This window comes from Dromaius novaehollandiae, unplaced genomic scaffold (assembly GCF_036370855.1).
Source record: "Dromaius novaehollandiae isolate bDroNov1 unplaced genomic scaffold, bDroNov1.hap1 HAP1_SCAFFOLD_84, whole genome shotgun sequence".
NCBI classification, from domain to species: Eukaryota; Metazoa; Chordata; class Aves; order Casuariiformes; family Dromaiidae; genus Dromaius; species Dromaius novaehollandiae.
In genome coordinates this window covers 303,898-328,608 of record NW_026991408.1, presented here as the reverse complement: position 1 = coordinate 328,608, position 24,711 = coordinate 303,898, and the positions used below count along the sequence as shown (strand labels likewise).

General features: G+C 48.1%; 3 protein-coding genes across 5 annotated transcripts; 1 reads left to right on the top strand and 2 right to left on the bottom strand.

The window, feature by feature from the left end:
- Nucleotides 1–1,974: 1,974 nt before the first annotated feature.
- LOC112991651 (histone H2A) lies at nucleotides 1,975–3,059 on the top strand. Its single transcript, XM_026114297.2, has one exon. It carries the CDS (start codon nucleotides 2,162–2,164, stop codon nucleotides 2,591–2,593), a length of 432 nt encoding a protein of 143 aa, XP_025970082.1. The 5' UTR covers nucleotides 1,975–2,161; the 3' UTR covers nucleotides 2,594–3,059.
- Nucleotides 2,976–13,666, bottom strand: LOC112991649 (porphobilinogen deaminase). Of its 2 annotated transcripts, none has more exons than XM_064504151.1 (13): nucleotides 13,443–13,666; nucleotides 11,707–11,779; nucleotides 10,955–11,004; nucleotides 10,791–10,846; nucleotides 9,666–9,743; nucleotides 8,738–8,815; nucleotides 7,419–7,494; nucleotides 6,614–6,727; nucleotides 6,080–6,118; nucleotides 5,288–5,407; nucleotides 5,003–5,056; nucleotides 4,321–4,407; nucleotides 2,976–4,054 (listed from the first exon to the last, which is right to left on the bottom strand). In XM_064504151.1, exons 1-13 carry the CDS (start codon nucleotides 13,590–13,592, stop codon nucleotides 3,881–3,883), a joined length of 1,149 nt encoding a protein of 382 aa, XP_064360221.1. In that variant the 5' UTR covers nucleotides 13,593–13,666; the 3' UTR covers nucleotides 2,976–3,880. The 2 variants fall into 2 exon arrangements, with proteins under 2 accessions (XP_064360221.1, XP_025970080.1); XM_026114295.2 differs by lacking the exon at nucleotides 13,443–13,666 and adding an exon at nucleotides 12,174–13,217.
- Nucleotides 13,667–13,734: 68 nt separating this feature from the next.
- LOC112991631 (VPS11 core subunit of CORVET and HOPS complexes) lies at nucleotides 13,735–23,850 on the bottom strand. Of its 2 annotated transcripts, XM_026114273.2 has the most exons (16): nucleotides 23,654–23,850; nucleotides 23,174–23,322; nucleotides 22,851–22,986; nucleotides 21,599–21,762; nucleotides 21,250–21,497; nucleotides 20,673–20,874; nucleotides 20,237–20,388; nucleotides 18,513–18,699; nucleotides 17,926–18,069; nucleotides 17,237–17,425; nucleotides 16,762–16,923; nucleotides 16,163–16,302; nucleotides 15,657–15,859; nucleotides 14,950–15,121; nucleotides 14,615–14,837; nucleotides 13,735–13,967 (listed from the first exon to the last, which is right to left on the bottom strand). In XM_026114273.2, the coding sequence occupies exons 1-16, from the start codon at nucleotides 23,838–23,840 to the stop codon at nucleotides 13,806–13,808; spliced, it is 2,820 nt and encodes a 939-aa protein (XP_025970058.2). In that variant the 5' UTR covers nucleotides 23,841–23,850; the 3' UTR covers nucleotides 13,735–13,805. The 2 variants fall into 2 exon arrangements, with proteins under 2 accessions (XP_025970058.2, XP_064360214.1); XM_064504144.1 differs by lacking the exons at nucleotides 13,735–13,967; nucleotides 14,615–14,837 and having other exon boundaries at nucleotides 14,962–15,121; nucleotides 15,590–15,859.
- Between the last annotated feature and the right edge of the window lie 861 nt (nucleotides 23,851–24,711).

Sequence of the window (24,711 nt, the reverse complement as noted above, 5' to 3'; positions counted from 1 at the left end):
ACTGGAGCATCAGCAGTAGGTTAAAGATTCTGCGTGAGACTGATGGGAATGAAACGCAGAATAATACAACTACAAAGATATGGACACTGAGATGGGCGACATTGGAAGCTGCTGAATCTGGTAGCCTAATAGATGTAAGGTTGCTGCATCTCCATGTCCCCAGGTCCAGCCACTAGTAAGGCTGAGAATGTGTTCCCAGTAGGCACAAACACATATGGCCAGCCACACAGATCAACAAAGCACTCAAACATGAATGATACGAGTGGCCTTATCCTCCTTCCCGGCTGATCAAGATAGTGGTCTGCTAGTAGAATATAATTTTTATATATATATATATAAATACACACACTATGGATCCCTTTGGTAGCTGGCCCCTGGACTCCTTGATCTCCTCAGTTGCAGGTAGCAGGGCACATGAATCCCTGAGGCCAGCAGCCCCGCTCCAGTTGCTCATACTCTGGCCTCACACACAGACACACACAAGTAGATCTCTCTGGTAGCTGGTCCAGACCGACAGCCTTCCCAGTAGCTGGCTTAGACACCCTCCCCCTCAGCCCCGATTTTTCCAGCAGCTGGCTGGGACCTACCTCCAGTAGGTAACTTGCTGACCCAGGTGTCTGCAGTATCTGATCCTGAATACCTGGCTCTGAAGCCTCTCATGTTACTTGCTGGCTAGTGCAACTTGATATCCACTGGGGATTACACAAACTGACGCACACCCCCACCCCCCAACCAACCACCACCACCCACAACCTGCACACGCTCCGGTCCCCCCAGTTGTTGGTACCACAGTTGCACGAGCCTCTTCGGCCAGTGATTCGACTCCAGCAGCTGGCACTTAGACCTCCGTACACACAGATGCACACAGAATAGAGTCCTCTCATCCCAGAAAGAGCTAGAAATAGTTCAATAAGAGGACAGGACAGACCATGGTCTACCAAGCCTACCAACCAGCAACATAAGTACATGTGACACCTCCCACCTCCAACCTTGTATTTTCTTATGCTCATTCCTCCCATTCCATTTTGACACCCCCCTTTCCCCGTCTTTGGGCCTTCCGCTAAACAACCCGTAATAAGTCTCACACATCCCCACAATCCCCTTAAAGTGCCACACAGCAACTCCTGCACATCCCCCGATGGTTTTCTCGCAGTATCCCACTCTGAGCCCCACACCCCTGCAGGCAGGGACCCTCAGCCTGTGGGCATCTTGGGAGCCCCCAACTCACCCTGGAGGTGTCACTCCCGGAGGTGGCCCAGGCCAGGGCCCAGGCCCTGGGGTCGACCGTCTCCTTGGAGGGCTCTAGGAGCAGCCCAGCTGTGGCAGCATCATGCTGATGGGGGGGGTCACTGGGGTCCCCCATCTGCTGCTGTTCCTCCGCCCCTTTAGGGTACTGTGACTAGCCCTTATTCACATAACCTAATAGGTGCTACGGCTAAAGTCCATTATCTTGCACTGATCTAAAACTATTACCTGCAGGCAACGTGCCACAGTCAGCTTTGACCAAAATAAACCTGATACGGTTCTGCCCTCAGGGGTACTGTCACTCGCGCAATAAATGCTTTTGCTGCCCCAAGGCTGTCCGGACGCGCAAGCGGCTCTCTGCGAGACGGTCGGTCCCTCCCGAGCGCGGCCGCCGGAGATCTGCCCAGCCGCCGCCGCTCCCGGCACGCCGGCCAGAGGTCCCTGACAGGCAGCTACGGCCAGCACTGCGGAGCTCTGGCGGCAGGAGAGAGACGGGGGGAAACGGCAGCCCCACAGCCGACACCGGGGGCGGCACCGCCGGGCCGCGGTCGCCCCCAAGCGCGCGAGGGGCGGCGGTGCCACACGGCGCGCGGCGGTACCACACGGCGCCACGCCCCTCCTCCAGCCGCGCGAGCCCCAACTGCCTCCCGCGGTATGAATTTGGCGCCTTACCTCCTTATTGGCCCGTCGCAGTCGCCAATAGACTCGAGGCGAGCGCCTTCGGATCGCAAAACCGACCAGTCAGCAAGAAGGTTCTTCCGGGCTACGCACCAATTGCGAGGCGCGGCGGCGCTGTCCAATGAGCTGGGCCCTCCTTTGCCAGAGGCTATAAAGGGGCTGGGTGAGGGGCCCCCGGCCCCATTTCGCGGTGCAGCTGCTGCGCAGAGGGTGCGAGGCGACACCGTAGCGAGACGCCATGTCTGGCCGTGGCAAGAGCGGCGGTAAGGCCCGGGCTAAGGCCAAGTCTCGCTCGTCCCGGGCTGGGCTGCAGTTCCCCGTCGGGCGCGTGCACCGGCTGCTGCGGCGCGGGCACTACGCGGAGCGGGTGGGGGCCGGCGCGCCCGTGTACCTGGCCGCCGTGCTGGAGTACCTGACGGCCGAGATCCTGGAGCTGGCGGGCAACGCGGCCCGCGACAACAAGAAGACGCGCATCATCCCCCGTCACCTGCAGCTGGCGGTGCGCAACGACGAGGAGCTCAACAAGCTGCTGGGCGGCGTCACCATCGCGCAGGGCGGCGTCCTGCCCAACATCCAGGCCGTGCTGCTGCCCAAGAAGACGGGCGGCGGCGGCGCGGGCCCCGCCAAGGCCGGCAAGAAGGGCGGCGGGCAGCAGTCGCAGGAGTACTAGGGCGGGCGGCCGAGCCCCACCGACGCCACACACACAAAGGCCCTTTTCAGGGCCACCCACATTGCTCACCGGGAGAGCTGCGATCCGCGGGGGAAGGGGGCGCGTCTCCGGCCCGCCGCCGTGCCGGGAGGCGGCGCCAGGCGCCGCGCCGCCCCCCCGGCCGCCGGGGGCGCCGCGGGGCTTCCCGCGCTCGGCCCGCGCGCCGCCTCCGCCTGCAGCCCCGGGGCGGGGGGAGGGGGCGCCTGAGGGAGCCGGAGCCCGAGCGCAGGGGTGGGGGGGGGTGGGGGGCGCAGCAATAACGGAGTGAGACTCTTACGCCGCCCCCGCTCCACTGCCATCAAGAACACTGTAAATACAAGCGCTGCTCCCCAGGGCCACTTGCGTCCTTTAACTTCACTGTATTTATTGGCTGTTACATTCAGTGGACGTTGCCAAGAGAATAAACAATGCTTCATTTCCAAAACAACACCCCGGTAAGATGCCATGTCAGTGTTCCTACAAGGCACTAGCGCAGGAGCTCTGGAGAGAGAACCTGCAAAGGGAACTGGACATGTTAACTCTTTACTACAGTACAAGGAAATAGCCAACAGTTACAGAAAAAGGCACCATAAGCCCAGTTTTCTTCCTCTTTAAGTTTAGATCAAAGTTGATTGGTTATAGTATATAAACGACTGTCTCAGATTCCATCTATCCAGGGATAAATTAGCCATCCAGGTACTTCAGATTAGAATTGATTAGTGGTTGGTGGCAAATTTAGATCTGATACTTCAAACTTAATTCTTTAACTGAGGCCTATGATGAACACAGTGTCCCTGGGACTCTACTATGAAGAACCCTGTATTAGCAACCTAATTCAGCTCCCTTCCATCAATCTGATGAATGAACAGGCCCAAATAACAGTCAAAGAATTATGCAAGTTCTATAACTACCCAGAGGACATTATTTTCTTTAGTACTGTCACAGCTTAGTCTTTAATTTGTATTCAGTTCCTTATTTCTAAATGCTGTATGAGAACATTTCCCAAGTTTGACTTTCTAGTGACAAAATAAAATAATTGAAATGAGCTTCACAGAGATAGCTTGCAAGTTGGAGAAATGTAGAACAGGATGAAATCCCTGAAAAGCTAAGTACTCACAAGTTAACTTTGTATTTCAAGTTTTTATGTCCACACATCAGATGAGACTGATGTGAATGTTTAAATAAATCCCTTCCCCCAAAGGATGAAGATACAGCAGCTGCAGAGGCCTGAGCAACAGCTGTAGCAATCATGCCTACCGCACCACAGGTTTAGCGGGCATCATTGAGCTGCCTTGCTACACTAAGGATATGTTTAGCCCCCTTACTCAGAAGTAAATTAGCAAGTTCAACACCAAGGTTCTCTGCAGCTTGCTGGGCCTGACAAGGAACAGTCTTGGCCGTGATGCCAACATGCTGCACATCATCATTTGGTCCATCTTCATTCTGCAAATACAAATATCTCAATGTAAGGCAGCAGGAAGGAATAGGCAGTCAATTGTTTAATCCATGCGGAGACCTGGGTAAAATGCGTGGTCTGAAGAGTCCAGAATGGTGGTGTCCTGTTACAGTTTCCAAGAACTCTTATCAGAACAGGGGGGAATGAAGTTGAGGCTTTGAAGGACCAGACCAAAAGCAATAGATATCAAAAGGCCTGGTTTTGTCATCCAGCTTCAGGTTTGGATTTTGAAGCCAAAATGCGGTTCACGTACCTGTTGTGGATAATTAACACTGGTCTGCATAGTCTCCTTCAGGCTATCGGAACCGTCCAAGCTGTAGACTGCTCCAGTCAAATACAACTTAGAAAGACACACAGAAAGGATTAGTAACATTTCAAAACAAAACAAAACACAAAAACAACCCAAGCCAAGCATCTCCTTAAAAAAAAAAAAAAAAAAAAAAAAAAAAAAAAAAAAGTCAAAATATGAGCCAAATCTGGAGGAGAATGCTTTCATAGCCCAGTGGGACCAGCAGGAATAGAGATATGATAAAGCTGTAAGGAAAGCAATCCCTGCTAGGGAAGATGCGACTTTCTTAGAAAAAGGCTGAATTTTTTTCCAGCTTTCCATCTTCTTAATGATTGTAGTGTTGTGTAAAAACATTGATTTTCAGGAGTCAGAAATGAGACTTTTCCAGACCTAAGGGCAATGCTACCTTTAAAGGAGGAAAAGCCTGATTATAAGGGCATTTTCCAACACAGAGCTTCAGTGACCAGACCCATTCTCGTAGCCCTACTTTGGGCACCAACCTGGAAAACTTGAATCAGGGCCCTATCTGCTCTACTCAGTTGTAAAGATGTCTACTGGAGTTAGCTTCAGGGAAGTCTCGGGGAATATGCATACATTGGAACAGTTTTTCAGGACTAATCCCAGAAAAATACGAAGTACTCCTTACCTGGCCATCTTTCAGCGTGGTGTTGACTGCAACAGGAACACTACATCCACCCTCCTAAACCAGAAAGAAGCTGACACTGAGGTTGCTACCTGACACATTCAAAGCAGAAGCTTCTGCAAAATTTGTGTTGCACACAACTCTAGCTATCACACTTCAGTCACTTACACACACACAATCTATTTGGCAGACTTACCATACCATATTTCCAGTTTAACTCTAGCGGAGCCATATTTACTGCTCCTGCAGGATGGAAGCAAGCAGAAAAAGCAACAATGCCACACATACCAAATGTTTCATAAAGGCTCTCTCAGCAATGCAGCATAGCACAGTTTCTCCATCATGCAGGGCAGATACCATATTCAGTATCTCTTGGTCTTTGGCACGAACTTCCACTGCTAAGGCACCCTACAAGAAGAAAATTTAAAACAAACAAACAAACAACCCTTCAGCTTTATGCATATGCATCTCTGTGTCTTCTGCATCTTCTCATGACTCAGCACAGTCATGAAACAAAATTCATAGGCTCGGACGCATTTCACTTGGGAAGTTTAGACATTTATAAAAATAAATCAGGAAACAATCCACTGGTTGCAAAGGGTTCTTTTTCCACCTAGAAACAAGTGCATTTGGACTGTGTGCCGAGTGCCATGCTTCAGCTCCACACTGCTGGGGTTAGCAAACTGGGAGTAAGGGGGGGAAGGTGGTGTCACAGTGCAGAGATACTGCAGCAGCTCTCCGCAGTTAGCCTGGTGCAGCTCAGCACTGATCCTGCCAGGGCCTCCCTGACTTTTGCAGAGACACTCCAGTGTAATTGTGTCACACGTTGCATTTATTAACCATTTTTCCATTACTGATGATGCCTCAGCCCCCAAAACAAAAGCTAGCAGAGAACTGCCTACTATTCTTCCCACAGTCTGTGCATAAACAGTTTAACAGTCACCAAAAGAGACCGACGTAGTTATTTGGCAACTAACAATGGAAATACTCGGCTGTCACACAGTTATCTACTCTGACACATTGTACTGCTGTTGGCTTTCCATACACAGTAACGCTTCAGACGCACAAGCTGTAACATACCTGTCCAACAGCATACAGACAGTCTTCCGGGCTTAGGATCTAGAAGGAAGCAGAATCAGAATTAATTCAGGTTGCACAATTTAGAATAGAGAAAGCGAGAGCTGAATTCTATGCTGACCTCCAAAATCAGCTGATTGTGTGCCTGACCATGAAAATATCACCTCCTCCTTCCTGTGCCTCAGTGTTTCCATCCCTAACATGAGGTAAGCTACTTCCCTTCATTAGGATTGTAACATTTCATTAATTAGTTATCAAAAATATCTTGGCTGCCCACCGCTGTGTTGCTGGACACAAGTATTGTGAAGTGCAGGGAGATTATCAGATTACAAACTCTTTCTGCGCCATGAAAAGATGCATGGTAAATTTGTACTTGTAAAGAAACAAAAATGCCTGAAACGCATCAAACCACAGGCTAATGTGGAAGTGGATTCAGCAGGCTGCATGCTCATCTGTGATGGCACTAGCACTAGGCCTGAAAGCGAAGCAGTTAGTGGTTCAGAAGAGAATGTTGTTTTCTGCTCTGCTGCTCTTTACCTGGCCAATGCGATTCTCCCAGCCCATTCTCTTCAGCCCAGCAGCAGCCAGGATTATGGCACTGAAGTCTTCCTTCTCATCGAGTTTCTTCAAGCGGGTGTTTAAATTCCCTCTCTGCAGAGGTGGTTAAGCAAGTATAGAAACAGCATGCAAACAGTCCTATAACCCTTCACTTGAGTGTGTTTACAGAACGCATAGAGCTTGACAGCCTCCAAACGAGAATCAGTCAGGGTACCATCCCGAAACAAGTGTTAAACATGGACAATTGTTCCACCATCTTTCGAGAGAACTTTCCTCAGTGCTATGGAATATTCATTCAAGCACTGACTCTCAAAAGATATCCATGTCATTTAAGGTGCACTGTTGGCACCTGACACCAACTCATTTTGCAAGGCATAGAACTGGGTTACTAGGACCGAGATAACACTGCTTTTTACCACTAGTTCAGTGGCTCAAGTCATGTCTAAGGTATTGGGGACCAAACGACAGTTGGCCACCACTGTAACAAACACACGGGAGGCATCTGTCAAGCAGGTTTCAGAACATTTCTTATTGTAAAATGCTTCTACCTCTTTAAAGCTAGAATAAGGCCAGGCCTTTTCTTTACGGTTTCAGAAGAAAGAGGATTGAGACCATTATACACCCCTCTCAGAATACATTAGAGGAGGTAGCCTTGGGGGAAGGGGTTTGTTCTTGTAGGTCTGGCATTGAGAATCAGCCTTGATTCTAGACTTCGCATTACAGTAAGCTCTATTTTCCTTTTTGCAGCTTTATACAGCTCCCACTTTTTGCCAGGAAAGGATACGATATCCCTGAATTCTAACTGAGGGAACCTCTTTTTGAGCTGGGCTGCTCGCCGAAGTGAACTGGTTCCAATTACGCTGTTGGAAAAATCAAATCAGTGAAATCCAGAATACTCCTGCACTTACCTCCAGCCAAAGATATGTCAGAAGTTTCAAGGAAGCATTCAGCAATTTTTTTTTTTTTTAATTTCTAACAGAAGTGAAGATCTTGAGAATCTGCCTACAATTTATATTTTCTTGGCAGAAGGAAAAACTACTTAGTGGGGTTTAGTACAAAGTCTGGCTGAAACCAGAAGGCCATTCACAAGGGACTGATTTTACAGGAGAAGCTTCTGGAAGGCAGCCTTTAGCCATCGTCAGGGACTGATGAAACTTCATTTAAAGAGCATGACCACCTCCAACCAAGTCATCTCCACCGGCAGTCCACAAAGAAAGTTGTCACAGAGAACAGACTCGGCTGTCCCAAACTAAGGCAGATGGAACCAGCCAACCTAAATGACATAAGATGACAGAGAACCTTTGGAAACAACAATGTGCATAACTGGACACCATGGAAAGCTGCCAGTCTGGCCAGTATTTCCTTTCCAGAGATGTATGCTATTCACTTTTGTTGGTACCCTAGAACCTAAACCAGATATGACCTTCCAGCTACCCAGTTACACAGAAGTGTGAATCTACGTTTGTGACACTGCTACTTTGTTTCTTTTGTTTTTAATACAGAAAAACAAAATCTTTCTAATACAGTTACCTTAATATGAGTAATTTCACTCAGCAGTCTCAGGCAAAAGAATCCAATAACCTCTATGAAGAGGCACGGAAAACCAGTCAAGTAACTCAAAACAGAGAAACTGCTCATCTCACAGAGAACCACAGGGAGGGGAGGCGAGGCCAAACAACCAACGAAGAAATCAGAATTGGCTGGGTGAGAACAACGAGAGCACGGTTCAGGCCAGTACAAACTAAACGATGCACTAGACACAGCCTAGACTGCGTGCCCTTCCCTGCAGCGAGCACTCTATAAAGGGTGAGGAATTCGCTCTGGAGGCCATGATAAGGAAGGGTCTAACCTGAGAAAACACTGAATCTCAAAGATGGCTGCAGGGATCCAACCTGACTCAATTAGTCTACAGCACACCTACAAGACAGTGTTGCTCCTTCCAGCAAGTGAGTTCAATGTAATGTATATAAAAAGCTAATTTTAGGCAACATAGAACCACTAAAGAAAAAAACAAAGGAGCATATCGACACATCACTGGGAAATATTAAGAAACCCCTTCTTTCCATTTCTACACCTTACTGTCTTCCCCTTCTCTCCGCTTACCTCTTTTCAGGAAGGAGGCTGAGTGTTTTCCCAGAATTCTTGGGATGAAAGACAACAGCGTCATGTGGGTTTTCCCTTCTGCAAAGCAAAGCAAGAGCAGAATAGCCAAGACATCATTTAACAGAACGCTGTTAAAACTTCAACAGTTCTTTTCTCAGTCCTCACAGGAACTGTCCCCAGCTCCAAAATAAGCCCCTTTACCCTTGTAAAAGTAAGGATTTCCAGCAAGCCCACTGGCCACAGAATTCTAGGATAGCTACAGCTCTACCACCGATTCGGAGAATAATCGGAGGGTGAACAAACTTGGAAGAGGCAGGCATAACCTGCTGACGTGCTTAATCCTTACCTGGAAGAGTTCACTGCAGGATGGGGGGAAACAGTATCTCCTACGGACCTTGCGCGTGCCCACAGGCTTGCGCTCCCTCCCTTTACCATTTTGCCTATTCCCAAGTCAGGTAGAACAGTAACAAGCACTGTTGCACAGTGACCTACATGGATACCAATCACCACATGGCACAGAAATCCAGAAGACATTTCATTAAAATGGCTTTTAACTGTTACTAAAACAAAGCAGATTCCAGCTACTGACCTAAATGAGAGAGGGGTCTTAAGTGTCTGCCAAGCCTTGTGCAAGCCAGCCCTTCAGCCACAACTGCCCCATTGCTTCCTCCAGGTTTTAAGGAGGAGTGAAGCAGCCCAACATGCCATCTTTGTAATGGCACAAGTGTGGCAGTGAAGAAAAAGAAGTAACTAACAGGACTGTGTAGTCAATTTTACTTGCGAGAGTCAGGCCTGACAGACCTGAGTTGTTTTGTTTGGGTTTTTTGTTTTCGTTTGTTCCTAAAGAGAACCTAATTTGCTTTTGCTTTTCTACTCACACTTTAAAATGCCGGTCCCTCAGAGAATCAAGCCTTGCATCCACACTTACTTGCAGATAGCGCCAATCGTAAAGCCAGGAGGGAGAGAAGTTGGCAGGTCCTTCAAGGAGTGAACCACCAGGTCAACTCTAAAAATTAGGAGACAGTAATCAGAGTACTGAAGAGATGGTCGGGCCCGTGAGGTACCTACCAGAGCCTGCAAGTAAGGTACGGAGAAGTGAGAATCCGCACTGGGCATTAATGTGGAAGAGAGAGAGGGATTTCAGGATGCTACAGCCAGAATTACTAGAGAACGACAGTGTAACATCAGAAAGGTCACTTCATCTTTCTCTGTCCCTCTTTCCCCCCCGTAAAGATTAGGATAATGCCTTCCTCCCACCAGTGCTGCAAGACACATTACAACAATCAGGTTGAGTCAGGGGAAGATGCAGGAGAAGTGCACATGGAGAAATTCATTGAACCAGTATGCAACCAGTATGTTGGCTGATATTACACTTCAAAGTGAAAATAACTGCTAGCCAAAGTACAAGCCGTCTGCCTCATTACAAGGACAATGAACAAAACAGTAAATGATTGTGCCTACAGAGGGTTTTTTTACTGACTTTACTGGAAAACGTTATCACGTGCCTATGTGTAAGAGAGGCAAAAGAAAGTCTTTGTTTTTAAACCCACTTTAACGATGCCACAAGCACCACAGCAACTCTTCTCAGGATATTACAAAAAAGCAATAACCTCTTTCTGCTCCACTATGAGTCTGAACTGAGCTTTTCTGTAGAAACAAGATACAGTAAAAAGCAGCACCACCTCCCCATGTCCAATTCTCCAGCGTGCTTATCAACAAGTAAAATTACTAGGCCAAGTGTTTTAAAAATAATGTAGTTGTAAGCAGGAAGTAGATTAGATGAGACATCTACTCTGATGCGCATGTAACACGCAAATCGCATAGGTGAACCAACCAGGGCAGACTTTGTGACATGACAGCTTTTCTTCAAAACATACAGCCTGAATCTAGAGCAGAGAGTAAAAAAAAAGACAGTGACTTATCCAAAAGGGTCTCTTTCTTAGTCTATGACGTAGCAGAAAAGGAGGAAACTAGATCACATGTGCAGCAAGTCCAGGATGTCCAAAGAGTACCATGAATGCCAGGCAACAAAGGGAAAGCATTGAGCTCTTACTCATTTCTTTCGAGTGCATTTTCCAGCTCTTTGGTGAAGAGGCTCTTCTCCCCAATCTAAACGTGAATGAAGGAACGCGAAGCACAATAAAAAGTTTGCAAATATACCATCATGTACAATTACTCTGCATTTAGAGGAAAAAAAAAAAAAAAGAAATTCTTTACCTTGGAAAGCGCTGTATCCAAGATCTTGTCTCCCGTTGTTGACATGGCAACTGTTCAGCAAGAGAGAGCACAGGCAAAATGTAAGGCATGGTCAGCACACGTAGGCCTGGACTAGAAATGGGTATGTAACACACGACACACAGTAGTACAGCGTTACGCACTGCTGTGTGAACACAGACTCAGGATAAACATGAGAGCAGTTCACTTCTAGGAAAGTGTTGTACTTAACGCAGGCAAAAAATGAGATTTCTTTCACTATCCTGGAAAACACCAAGAAAGAAAAGAGGGCATGTTTTGGGAAGAGCAGGCTCAGTGGAAATTGTCCAGGTCTTTCCCTGGAGCGCTGGCAGACACTCAGCAGCTTTCTTCAGTGCAAGACCGGGCTCCCAGTTCTTCCTATGCTGTTGAACGCCACAAGCCCCAGACAGGAAAGCATCCTTGGCGCATACGCTGAAGTCCAGGGTGCGGCCAGACTGATGCTAGGTTCTCAAAACGTAGCAACGTAATACCATCTACATTGTGTACTCAGATCCTCAGCTATTGGTAGTTTCTGAAGTCCATCTTTCTTCCTTGGAAGACAGCAGCAGCAGTTGCCCGGCCACACATCCCTAACTGAACTCAGACTGGACTCCCGGATAAGTGAGGGATAATTCTCCTCCTCATGACAGCGCTCTAAACTCACATCTTGTACACAAAGATAACCGGCTGGCTCCTGCTGCTATCTACCTCAGAGCAACATCCAAAAAACTTACCAATCTCATAGTGGAGGTCGGGATATAGCTCACGGAGCATCTCAACTACACTATCGGTCTGAATCCGGGCCAGCTGCAACAAAGCAGAAAGCAAAGCTCCATGCAAAAAGTGCATCGTTGGTACAGTAGCTAGAGAAGCCTTTAGCCTTCTTTGATAGTCACTCATAACCATGACATCCTCTAAAACATAAGCATTAGAAACAAGTAGCATCACACAAAATAGCTCATACGTACAAACCTTTTGAATCTGTACTATGACCAGAGCACCCCACGTACTAAGTGTGTGCCTGAGGAGGCACAGCAAAGAGATTTTATTCAGCTAAAAACGGCAACTAGAGCAAACGACTCAATGTCAGGATTCGCACACTCTACTTCCAGCTGTTTCGATTAAGTCAGCAGTTGTCCTGCAATCAGACATCCCATTTCTGTACACCACCCCAGCACCTTTATGCATGGGCAGCACTTACCTACCTAACTTTAGGCCACCCTGCTTCATCTCTGTGGAAGGCCACTACTGAAAGAATGATGCTAAAGACATGTCATTATTTTATTACTTTTAAAATTAAGGCAGATCAAAACTTAGGCTTTCAGATGTATGTGTACAAGCAGCAGAAAGGCAAACAAGACCATCCTGCTGCCACTCACTGACAAACAAACAAGTCATATCACATGCTAGGTACTATATGCTTTTTCTAGGAATATGAATTTTATCAGTGCTGCAAGTTTTGAAAGGAGCCAGTAGGATTTCACTTTGCCTGTGGAAAGTTTCTGCTGCAGGCAAATCTGAGTTACTCGTGCTGCATAAGATCAGAGCTCTATTCAGAGGTTCTACGGACAAAAGAAAGTAACAGCTCGAGTCTGCACACAGAGCAAGCAACAGGTCTTAAACCAGTAAAATACAGGAAGAACTTTTCCTTGTACAATAGCAGCAGAAGCAAGTAAAACAGAACCAGTATAGTATTAGCAGAGAAACTTTCCACAAATACAAGCAGCACTAGAGTCAAGCAACCACAGCTGCATAGAAAATGGGTGTTTCAGTCTCTGCCCTGACGAGCTATGTAGCCTAGGGCAACTGACTTCGTTCTCAGGACTGCGGTTGCCCTAACATATAAAACGAGCATAAGTAGTTGTTTCCCTTTGTAAAGGGCCGCAAGAGTCTCAGGTTGGAAACGGGGATAGCACACATGCAAGGCTACGTCCCTTGCCCTGAAGCCCACGCGTAACGCCTTCCCACCCTCTCCGAAGCAGGGAATTCTTCCTAGAACTTGCTAGCAGGATGAAAAAGTTTATCTCAGAACAAAAGCCTCAGGGACGTTTATCTCCCCTTGCTATTCCGCTCCTCCCGCCGCAGCCGGATGGCCAAAGATACCCGCGCTATCTGCGGGCACCCTCTGCGAGGGCCGAAGCAGGGTGCCTCTTCTCGGCTGCCTCCCTTTAGGGCTGCACGAGCCCTGCACGCTCGCAGGTGCACAGCGCGGCCGCCCTCGCCGCGGAAAGGCGCTCGCTGCCCCGGTCCCGGAGGGTCTGCGCCAAGGCAGCGCCCCTCGGAGCTGCCCGTTACCGCCTCCCGAAGCGCGCCCGGAGCCCCGTCAGCACCGGGGCGGGCGGGACCCCCCTCCCGCCACCCCAGCGCCGGCGCGGCAGCCCAGCCTCCCCGCCCCGGCCGCGGCCCCGAGGCCGGCGCTCGCCTCCCCGGCGGCAGGACCCCGCGCCCAGGAAGGGCCCCCCGGGCTTACCTGGCTCCGGCGGGTGCCCACGCGGACCGCTCTGCCGCCCACGCCGTTCGCGCCCGGCGGCGACGAGCGGGGCAGCGGCCGCTCCCGCTCGGGCTCCCCGCGCCCCGACCCCGCGGCTCGACTCCCGGCGGCCGGGCCCGGCGCCGCCATGGCGCCACCTCCGCGCTCCCCGCTCCGCTCCGCTCTGCTGCACGGCGCCGCCCCGCCCCCCCCGCGCACGTCACGTCCGCCCCCCGCCCCGCCCCGCCCCCGGCGGCAACGGCCGCTCGCGCCGCCCCGAGAGACGCCGCGCTGCGCGGGCAGGCCGCTTTATTGGGGGGGTTGGGGCGGGGGGGGGTACAGGAGCCTCGGGGCGCGGCCGCGTCAGGTGCTGCGCTTGGCCGGCACGAGCAGCTCCCGCTGCAGGCCCGCCTCGATCGTCGTGGCCGACCGTCCCGGGAAGTCGGTGATGAGGGTGAGCTTGTTGAAAACGCCTCGCCCGAAGTAGTCGGCGACAACGGAGAAGCCGTCGTTTGAGCACTTGAGCTGCGGGACACAGAGCGGCGTGATCAAGAAGAGCCTGCAGCCCAGCCCTTCGTCCCTCCCCGCTCATTTCCACCCCTCTGCGCTGCAGATACGCGTGCACGCTCTGCGGCACTCACGGCACACAGGCATAAGAGCGCCTTTCTTGCATTAAGCTTTTCTGCGACGGGGACATTCAACCTCTATGAACTCAGCTATTCCTTCTTTACTCTTCCGTTTGAACCACGCACAGAGAAGTTGAAAATAGACATAGTACCCAAGCACAAAAGCTACTGAAAACACACTGCCTGAGCCGCTCTAGTTTTTCCCCAAGGCATGAGCACGTTCCAGCCGCTACCCCATTCTGAACGTCGCTATTTGGTCCTCAGGGAAACACCGTGCAGAAGCACCACCCGTAACGCATGGGAGCTGCACTGTCCCCGTGCCCCTTTAAACGGCTGCTACTCCATCTTTGCAGAGCATCGAGGAATCCTCTTACCCTAAGAGCTGGAGTGACTGGCTTAGGTATAACGCCTCATTATTCTCACTCAATAGACCCTTGCCTACAAAATAACTTCCAGCCTCACCCTTCTCTACCAGCCTTAGGGGCCTGCAAAGCAAGCTCAATCCTGTTTATTTAAACTTGGCAAGCCAGGCAGCACGTTACCCACCTGATGCTGAAACTGGTCATGCAGATCTCTCTTCTGCTCCTGGGCTCGGATCATGTCCATCACTTTGCGATTTTCTGGCATGCAAGTAGGGCATTCTGAATCGCTCTCAGAGTAGCTTTCAAAGCAATGCTGGTGGAAGGAATGACCACACAGGAAGTGGACTGAAGGCAGCTCCAGCGCACTGGTACAAATGCTACACTTGGTCTTCTGAAAGATCTTGGGACTGAGACAACAAAAGGAAGGAGAAGGGTGGAAAAGACAAGGTACATTTTCTTCTTAGTAAAGTGGAATAACTTTCTACCCTATATAAGGCAAGACACCAAAGAGTCCCGCACCTTGCTTTTAGCTCTTCAATCTCCTGGCGGATCCTCGTGGTTTCTTCTCGGTACTTTTGAATTCTCTGCTCGTCCTGCTCGATTTGTCGGCTCTGCTTCTGCAGTTTGTTGACGAGATAATCCTTAATCACAGACAGTGTGGCTGTGGAGTTATGAGCCAGAGTCTGCACAACTGAAGACAACCAACATGTTAGTTTAAATGCCGGCAAAGAGCTGCGGCTACATTAGTCTTACCTGGATGGACCACTTTCTTTTAAGAGGTCGCTTACAGGCAAAGAGGTTCGGTATTTCTACTGAATCACAAACCTCATTTAAAGACTGTTTAAATTTGACCATTCGAGGGCCACAGCAACTAACGTGCTTCCAGAAACAGGTGACTGGGAGCATGTTTGGATAGCTCAGATCAAAGGGACAAAGCACAATTAGATGAGATTCTATTCCTACTTCCCAATCAATCCTCTGCGGGAGTTTGGGCAAGTCCTTCACCTCCCCACACTGACGGGAGGGAACACAGAGATGCGTAGGCATCTGTGTTTGAAACTGCAGATCTTTGCCCCCAGTTAGGGAGCTGTCACTAGCACCACTGTTCCCTATAGTGCAGCTTAGTACTTTGAGTGGTGGACTCGAACTTCATTGATACCTTTCAGACTTCTAGTATACACAGAGTGCTATAAACCAATCTTTTTGGTGCCACGTCTCAGTATTACCAAGCAGTGGAGGCATAAGATTCTTGCTCTCAATGTGTTTCAGCACTGCAGCAATATACTCCTTACAGTCCTCCTCCTTCCGTGCAAAGTAGCCAAGAGCCTGTTCCCAGAGGCAAGCCTCTTGGTCTCCATACAACTCACACACCTCAATCACCTTCTTGTATTGCTCATTCTGCATGTGGTAGTGCATAATCTGTTGGAAACTAAAGGAGAAGGAAGCAGATCAGCTATACAATCACCTCACTTGCTGAATTGTTACAGGGACCTAAGGTTTTCACCCTGCCATGCAATCCCCAGACATTGCCACAGAAGCCGAGACTGGTCTGTCATTCATGCTCTACATAAATGCCTTGCTATAACAATGGGAGATTCAGCCGAACCATGATCTGCAGTCCCTGTCTTGAGATACTCAAGAGATTTTCACTCTTCTAGGGCAGGAAGGCTTATTTACGGCTCAGTTATCCCCACGGTAGCGGAAGAAAAAAGATGAGGAGAGCAACACTCACAGTTTGCCCTGTTCGTAGAGGTAGAGGACACCATCCTTGAAATTGTGCATCTGACATAAGACCAAGGCCTTGTCAAAGACTGTTTTGAACCTTCCACTCTTCAGGAGGGTGATAGCTTCATTGTGCAGCTTCTCCTTTATCTACAGAGAACCAGGGCAGGGTGGAACAAACACGCAGATAGACCATTTTGCAGACCCGATGACAAGTTGCAGCTCTTCTAAAGCAAAGGAAAGTTCTCCTGTTTACCCTCTAGCCCTAATTAAGCAAACAGGACACAATTTCTTTGGCCCAAATAACCAATATTCTCAGAGGCCGAGGCAAGCGCACACAGCTTGTTTTGTGGGATGAGGTACCTGCTCACGGAGATTGTGTTCTCTGGAATCCATGCTTAAATGAGACTCACAGAAAACAATCTCAGCCTTATTAGGAGTCCTCTCCCAGATAACAGACTGCTTTCCCATTTATTTGTCCAGGACAGCACATGTATTGCTTCATGTTAACACCCCCCACGTGGATAGGTTACAGGTCAGCAGGAATGCAAATATATTCACCAGACACAAAAGTTCCCTCTCAAAATACAAAGCTGGAGGAGTTCAAACCTGTTCATCTTGTTCGTGTGCCCAGTTCTGAAGCTGAAGTTCCAGCAATGTGTCATAGACACCTTGTGGGGAGTCAGATTGTACTTCAGTCATGTGCTCCAGAAAAGCCTTTAATTCTCGAGAGTTGTTCGCAAAGACTGGAATGAACTCCTCAGAATTAGCCTGTAATAGAGCCCAGGAAGAGTTAAGCACCCAGACCAGCCACAGCCAGACAGGTGCTTCTTTCCCAACACGTAACATGCTCATTTCCAGTGTCTCTGGCACGAGAGGAATACTCAGTACAGAATTCCAATTAATGCAGAAATCAGTGCTGAGCAATAGCATCAGGGAGTATTTTGTCTCTGGTGGTAACACCAGGGCAGGTCTCCTCACTACATTTAAGACATCAGGCCTGCACCAGAAAGCACGTGGGAGCATCCACTTGCTGCAAACTTGCTACTCTACAGCAACAATTCTCAGTCAGTGCAAACCATACCTTTTTTCCTTCCAGCATCCCAGGGCCTTCTTTGTCTCCTGATGGCCGGTAATCAGTGCACAGTATCTTCAGCAATTCCGTGGTCTCATTAGGGACATGGTGCATCAGGATTTTACCATACCGCTTCATGTTGCTCTCTGCCTGATCAAAAGGCAGCTTTCCAATGTACCCCAAGGCCTCCTGGTAGTTCTGTGGGGGCAGCCAGCAGGAATCATATGACACTGGCACCTGTTATCCATTGCAAGGTTACACCGCTACTTGGGCTACAGAGAGCACTGAAGACACACTGCAACTATACCATGAAGGTATACTTCATTTTTTAATTTGCTCTGAATTACCACCTAGCTCACAACTCCTGCTGATTTTCCTCCTCAGGGAGGAAGGTTGGCCCTAGCCCAGGGGAAGAAGAGAGTGATTTAGCTCAGTCTGTCGCTAAAGATCCTCCCTTCTCTTAAGTGGCTCTGTAAAAAGCCATCGCCGAGATAAAACAGTTAACCCTTCTGATTTCCACCCTCAGTCTACTGTACAAACCAGAAGCAGAGAACCAATGCACAAGCAGCAGCAGGTGTTTTTATCGCCGCCTGAATAGTCCTAGGGGAGTCCATATCCACAGAGTCCACAGAATGGTCCATAGAGAAGTCACACCCCTGACAAAACCAGTAGGAATGTGAGCAATGGCATCTCCTCACCTTGATGTCCTCTAGCTGGATTTTGAGGTACCATTCATGGTGTGCATGCTTTTCTGCCAGGTACACAGCATGCGAGTAGTAACCTGCTTGACGAAGCACCTTGATTGCTGTCTCCACATCAAAGCGGACCTCACTCTCACTAGTCTACAAAAACAGAAGCAGAAAGGCAGCCCCCCTCATTATTCCCATAATCCACAAGTAGCAATCATTTACGTAGACCGAGGAAAACCAAAACATTGACAACTCAGCACCTCTCATGCAAGGGAAAGGTCACACACGCAGAATAGAAACAGTCTAACCACCTCTCAAGTAGATTGCTAGCCACACTGGCCAAAGCCAGCACACTCCAAACTTAAATGGCAAGTCAGCCAAACCCAGAATGAAGCTGAGAGCTTGGAAACAAAGGAGCAAAGACAAAGGTACTGAGGTACAAGTCTCATTCTGTCTGCTCCCCCCCTGCCTTTTTTTAAATAAAAATAGCTCCTCCCCCTCCCAGGAGCCAATTTATTCTGCCACCATTACCGCTTTTCAATTCTCACGATAACCTAACCACTTTGCATTATTTCTAGTTTACCTTCCACAATTACCTTGATAAACTCCTCCAGTTTGGAGCTGTCTTTGAGTTTGGTATAACAATTCAGCAGAAGTGTGGTATGGTCTGCATTGGCCAGGGACTGCAGGTGGAGAGTCTGTAGATAAGCAGTGAGGTTGTGTATACGCTGAGCATCCAGGAACTTCCGAATAACGTAAGACGGCTCCAACTTCCCTATAGTTCTGGGAGGGGAAGAGTCATTTCACGAGAGTCCAGATACCCAGTGAGTCACAAATGGAGAAATTAATAATGGAGCAGGCAGAACACAACTTCAGCAGACACTAACCCATTAGGGACCACCCAGCTACATATCAGAAGAAGCAACTAGTTATGGTATAACCAGAACACCCATCTGTATGCACAGTGAAAAAAACAATCCCCTCTACAACAAAGGCTGCAAATTGGAAGGATGGTGGCAGCATATAAGGAGTTAACATTCCTTTAAGGAAAGAGTGAGAAGGTAAGACTACACTGACCACAGCTAACCGGGAAGCCCAAAAAAAGGGGAACAGCAGCCATGTTTTCCTTAATTTCAGCCTCATACTCAGTCTTACTTTCAAAACTCTTGCTGACATCTGAGCAGTTTAGCCACAGTTACCCTGACACTTACTTTATCGCGGACAAGTCCACAATAAAATACATGCCAACTCTCACCACAGGTCAAGATTCCAGAGAGCAAAGTTTCAGCTATACAAGTATACTGCACTTCATAGTGTTTTAAAGGGACTAAACATGAAGTTGTCAGTAAGCCCCACTACAGTGTTAGAAGTTTTATAAAACCTGAGAAGTTTTACAACAGACTTCAGTTAATCTGTTTGAGCATCTTCCAAGACTGCCATACCTGATCAAATCACATCATCCATCTTATCTACTGCCTTGGCTCTGACAACAGCCAGTAGTTAGTATTTCCAAGAAAGATACAAGAAAAGCAACAGAAGAAAATTTCATCCTTAGCCTTACAGCTATCACAGGAGGCAAGTGTACTACATAGTTTTCTTGTCAGCTCTTCAAAAGCTTTGCCTACATTTAAATAGCATTTTTTCCAGATAGTACCCAATTATGCCATGAATTGCAAATAAAGTTAGTGCTGGGTTATCAGAATTCTATTTTTGCATTGCATGAAAAGTTTTTTTCTTATCAGTCAACTAATATACCATCTTGAAATTACACTGAATTGCTTCCCCTTCTGTTTTAAGATAAGAAGAACAGAAGGTTCTGAACCACCCTCTATTATACCTTACTTACATCACATTAGCATTTGCTCTTTTCCTCAGTAGGACACAAAAACTTATCTTTTATATTTGCCTCAGTGGATAGCCTTACAAACCCTTAATCTGGTTTGTCATGTTCCTGTGAGCCTCTGCAGTTTCACAGTGCGCTTTTGGACACGGGATAGCCAGAATGGCACAAGATTCCAAACGAGACAATCCTTTGTTTATATTGACATTATTAGGCCCCATTCCATTCTTATATGCAGCTTCATAATCCATGTTATGACACAATCAAAGAGAAGAAGCTTACACTAAGGTGTAGGCAGTGATTACCAAGCAACTCTTCTGAGACTTTTAATCTGACTGAACTGCTTCTCTCTACTGGTAGAATCCTTCGCCTCGAGTCAATGTCTTTTCTTCTGGTATTCTGATATTTGAGACAAATATCAAGGCCTCCGTAGCGCCTATCTGTGCTACATTATCTCGGCTCCATACAACCCCTGCTCACCGGATATACTGCTGAATGGCTCCATCATGGTTCCCCTTGTTGTACAGATGATCTCCATATTGCCGGAAAATCTCTGACAAGCCGTCGCTATCCAAGTGGTGACTCTTGGCCAGGTTAATAGCCATTTCAAATAAGTTCTTTCTGAATAACATCTGTTAAATATGGGATAACAGCAGCATGAGGGAAACATCACCTCCCAAAACAAGGTTAAAACATGCCCGGAAAACAAGTTCTTTCTTTTCAGTGCTGCACATGTAAGTACATGCAGGCTTTTAAATATCAAACGCTTACAACACTGGTTATGCGGAGAAGCCATCCAGTCATTTGTTATGTTACTCACTTACCTGAATGCTGGCTCTTCAACTTTTCAATCTGTCAAGGCAGTACAATCTTGCAGACATAAGGCAGAGACTAATAACAAAACAGATTTACATGCCTCAAGTTTGGTCTGTGTATCCTTCTCCTGCAGGACATGAATCTTCCCATCTCTGGTCAGTACATACAGAGACCCCCACTCTGCTAAGACATCTACTACATCATCGAAGATTGAGCTGTATGCAATGAATTTGTTGCACAAGTCGTAGATATTCAAGATTTGTTTGTCTGAATTCTGTGCCTCGCTCCCAGCAAACTCTGACCTGGAAAGCAGAAGAAAGTTTTAGAAATCCAAGAGAACGTAACTTGATTGCTTTTGATACCCATGCAAACTAGCGATGCCAGGGAGAAAGTCGAGTGGGTTCCATTCAGACAATTAAACTAAGTGGGTCAATACTTATGCAGGAATTCCATCCATGCGTTAGACACATTCATATGACCGAAAAAAAATTCCATTGGTTCAGCATACATGATTGTGCTACTCCCTCAATACAGATTAAGGCTGTATGGGGTTTGGATGAATTTTGACAGCCTCTGACAAAGTTGCAATCAGCCCCCACAGTGAAGCCTCCCAGGGAAGAAGGGAAAGCAGGAAGCCACAAAAGTGAAAAGAACTCATCTGTTCCAAGGAGCCCTACTTCGGAGAAGTCTTTTGGTCCTTGGAGACAATGATGAGGTACCCCCGATACCAGTGAACAATTAGCTTTTGTCCCTCGAAGGCAAAGCATGGGCCACGTTCGTCTGGTTGGTAAAGGTACACACATTCGTTTCCCGCCACAATGAACTGGAGATCCTGGGAGGGGTCGCTGAGAGAAGAACAGCGCAATCCACAACCATGAGTGTCCAACTCCAGATGAGGATAATCTTTCACTGAGAGTGTATAAGACTACAGAGGAGATACAAGATTTTGGGAATCACTTTGAACTAGACTCTGAAGCCAATGCAACTTGCAAGCCAGATTCTCATTTTTAATAAGTAACTTCCCACCTGGATGTTCTCTGTGGTCACCACAAACAGATGCGTTGTTTTGCCAGACTGTCGGAAAGCAAGGCCAGTAATTGGATAACTGCCCTCATGGAGGATCTGGGTCTTACTATGCCGGTCTCGAGTGATGTCTCCTTTTGTAAGTACAACACTGCCATCTGCGAAACCTGGTGAAGGAGACAGACAAAACTGTTTACTCATATGGCACACTTGAAACATTATCCAGTGTAAGTTATGGCAGCTCTGGTGAGTGACAACACCTTGCTAGCCAACAAGATATTAAGGAATGGGATCGCTGCAGGTTCTCACTTCATGGAAGCACATACCAGACTATCCTCGATTAGTCTTATTACAGTCCATAGCTGTCTCCTGGCTGCACACATGATGCCACTTTTCAGTGACATTCAACTTGTCTTCCCCACACAAACTTCACTTGCAGGTTGATTTCTTTTGGTTTTTTTTTTGTTGTTTTGTTTTGTTTTTAAAAGAACAGCTATCAGTTTAGTTAATTTGCTCATTTAAAATACACAACACACTCAAAAAACCCTAAAGGGAGAATTCCTAAAACTCTAAAATCTAAATTCTTAAAGCCCTAGAGGGAGATCCCTAAAACTGAGTAAAACATTAGGTTTCTACAACTTGCTTAGGGCCCTGATCCTGCAAACTGTTTCAAGGGGAAAGGCCACAATACACATATGGAAACTCTGATTTCAGTGCAGGGATCAACCCACAGAAATAGCTTGTAGCCTCACAAACCTTACTTGTCTTACTTTGTCAGTGTTTAAGCAAATACTATAAAAGAGTGTTTAAATCCAAGCAAAGAAACTAGCCTTTTTTCTTCGTTTTAAAAAGATTTTTACACAGTGACTGAGAAACAAACATCTCTGCAACCTTAGGTATCATGCGATCCATGATCTTTTCTGTGCCACAATGAAAGCCAAATTTCATAATAAGTTCATTAAATTTGAAATCTACTGATTTATAGGAAAAAAATTACATCAACTAAAAATACATGCCTCTCTTCTAAATATCAAAGTTAATACAGTAATATATATAGATGCACACTAAGCATACACATTTATCCTCTCAAGCTCTCCAGCAGTGAGACACACTACCTCTGCAAGTAAAAGCTGGATGAGAACAAAAGAAAAAAGTCAGAATGATCAGTCCTGACTTTTTGTGTTACCCATCTATTCTCCCTACATCTTAGCACCAAAAGATTTTTCTTTAACTACTCCAGTTAAATTTTACTTACCAATCGCCATGAAATTAAGATTCTCATGGACGGTTAGGCAGGATACGACTGTGGGCTTGTTACCCGGTATCGCTGGAAAAATCCGTGTGCAGAGAGGATTACCACCATCTCGTTTCTCCAGGTTCCACACTTTAACCTACAAACAACAGAGGAGGCACAGGTGAAAGCTCAGGTGTTAGGAAGTGAAGAATGGACATCAGAGTTCACAGAGCCAAGGACCAGCAAGCTACTTAAGGAAAGAAGCCCCTGGCAAAGTAACCACAATAGTCTTTATAAAGATTCATCATACAAATGAGCTTTCCTCTCTCAGCTGTTTGACTTACCAAAGGATTAATACCCTCTTCATCCTCACCAACAGAAACCAGGATACTGTGCTGCTTCAGCTGGTAGAGGTGCGTTACCCTTAGCTTGTAAGCTTGGAAACTAGTAAGCTGAAGGGAGCGGGGCAAAAACCAGATCTGACCTTCCATATGTAGATCACAGCTAAGGCACACCAAGACAGGAACACACCAGGCACGTCGTTACCCGAACCCTCAGGCTCCCCGCCGCGGACCCCTACCAAGCTTGCAGTAGGTGTGCTTCCTCAGGCAGCGAAAGCGCCAAACTTTGGGCGTGCAGGGGCCGCAGAAGCGCAGAGAGCCGCTGCGGTCCCAAGGCTGCCGCGCCCCGAGCCCGCCCGCCCGCCCGCCCGGGCCGCGCCAGCCCCCGCGGGGCAGCCCAGCCCGACCCGCCGCGCCTCCGGCCCCGACCCCCGCGCAGGCCGCGGCGCCCGGCGAGGCGCCTCTCGCCGCCGCAAAGGATATCCCCGAACACGAGGCTGCCCCGGCCCGAGTCGCAGACCGCGATGCCCGCGGGCAGCACGAAGGGCTTCCCGCCAGCTCCGTCGGGCCCCGGCGGCTCCTTCACCGCCTCCCTATCGAAGAAGACGAACCGCCGCCACTGCAGGTAGGCCGCCATTTTGGGGCCGAGCCGGGCCGTGGGAGGGGTCATGTGGGCGGCGCCCCGCCCCTCGCCTCTCACGTGACCGGCGGTCAGGGCGCGCGCCGCGGATGGGACTGCGCATGTGCGAGGGCATGTTCCTGCCTGAGGCGCGTCGGGAAGGCCTCGCACTGCTCCCTTCCGCACGGGCTTGGGCTCAGCGCACAAACTGCTTCAGAGCCTTCACAGCGCTGCTGGTTTTAGGTTCACGTACTGCTTTGGACAACCCTTTTGCGCCTACCCACTGGACTTAAAGAGATCACAGACCAAAAGCTGCAGCCTTGCTTTTGGAATCTGCTCTGCTGTTTCACACCACACTCCATCTCTCTGCACCCTCTTTTTTCACAGGGATATCTGATTGTTTTTAACTTCACTCCTTGTTTAAATGCTGATGCATTTAAATTTTTAAAAAATCCTTCTTTAAATCACCTGCTGTGGTTGGAGGAAAAAAAAAAAAGGAACTGACAATGGTTTGGGAATCTGCTATTAAAGTATGCGCTGAAGCTTGGCAACAATTTTTCAGCCATTTCTAGCTGGGTTTCCTCTTATACATAAGTGACTAAAAAGCAGTGCCCCTTTCACAAGTATTTACACTGAGACTGCACATTTATGCTTCTCAAACGTCAGAGAAATGACAGAAGCCCCCCTTGGTCCAGATGCCCTTTCCACACTGAAGTACTCTGTAACTACCCAGAGCCCCATGCCAATTCCCTTTAAGTACTCTCCAATTAAGCAGCTCCATTCAGCAACCTGAATCAGCTCTTCCACGTGCCTTCTGCAAGGTCCGTGACCAGGAATACAGCACATCAGCCTGAAGAGGTGCCATGAGTTTTACCAGGATTTAAATCTATTTCACATCTGTAAGTCAGAACCCAGATGCTTT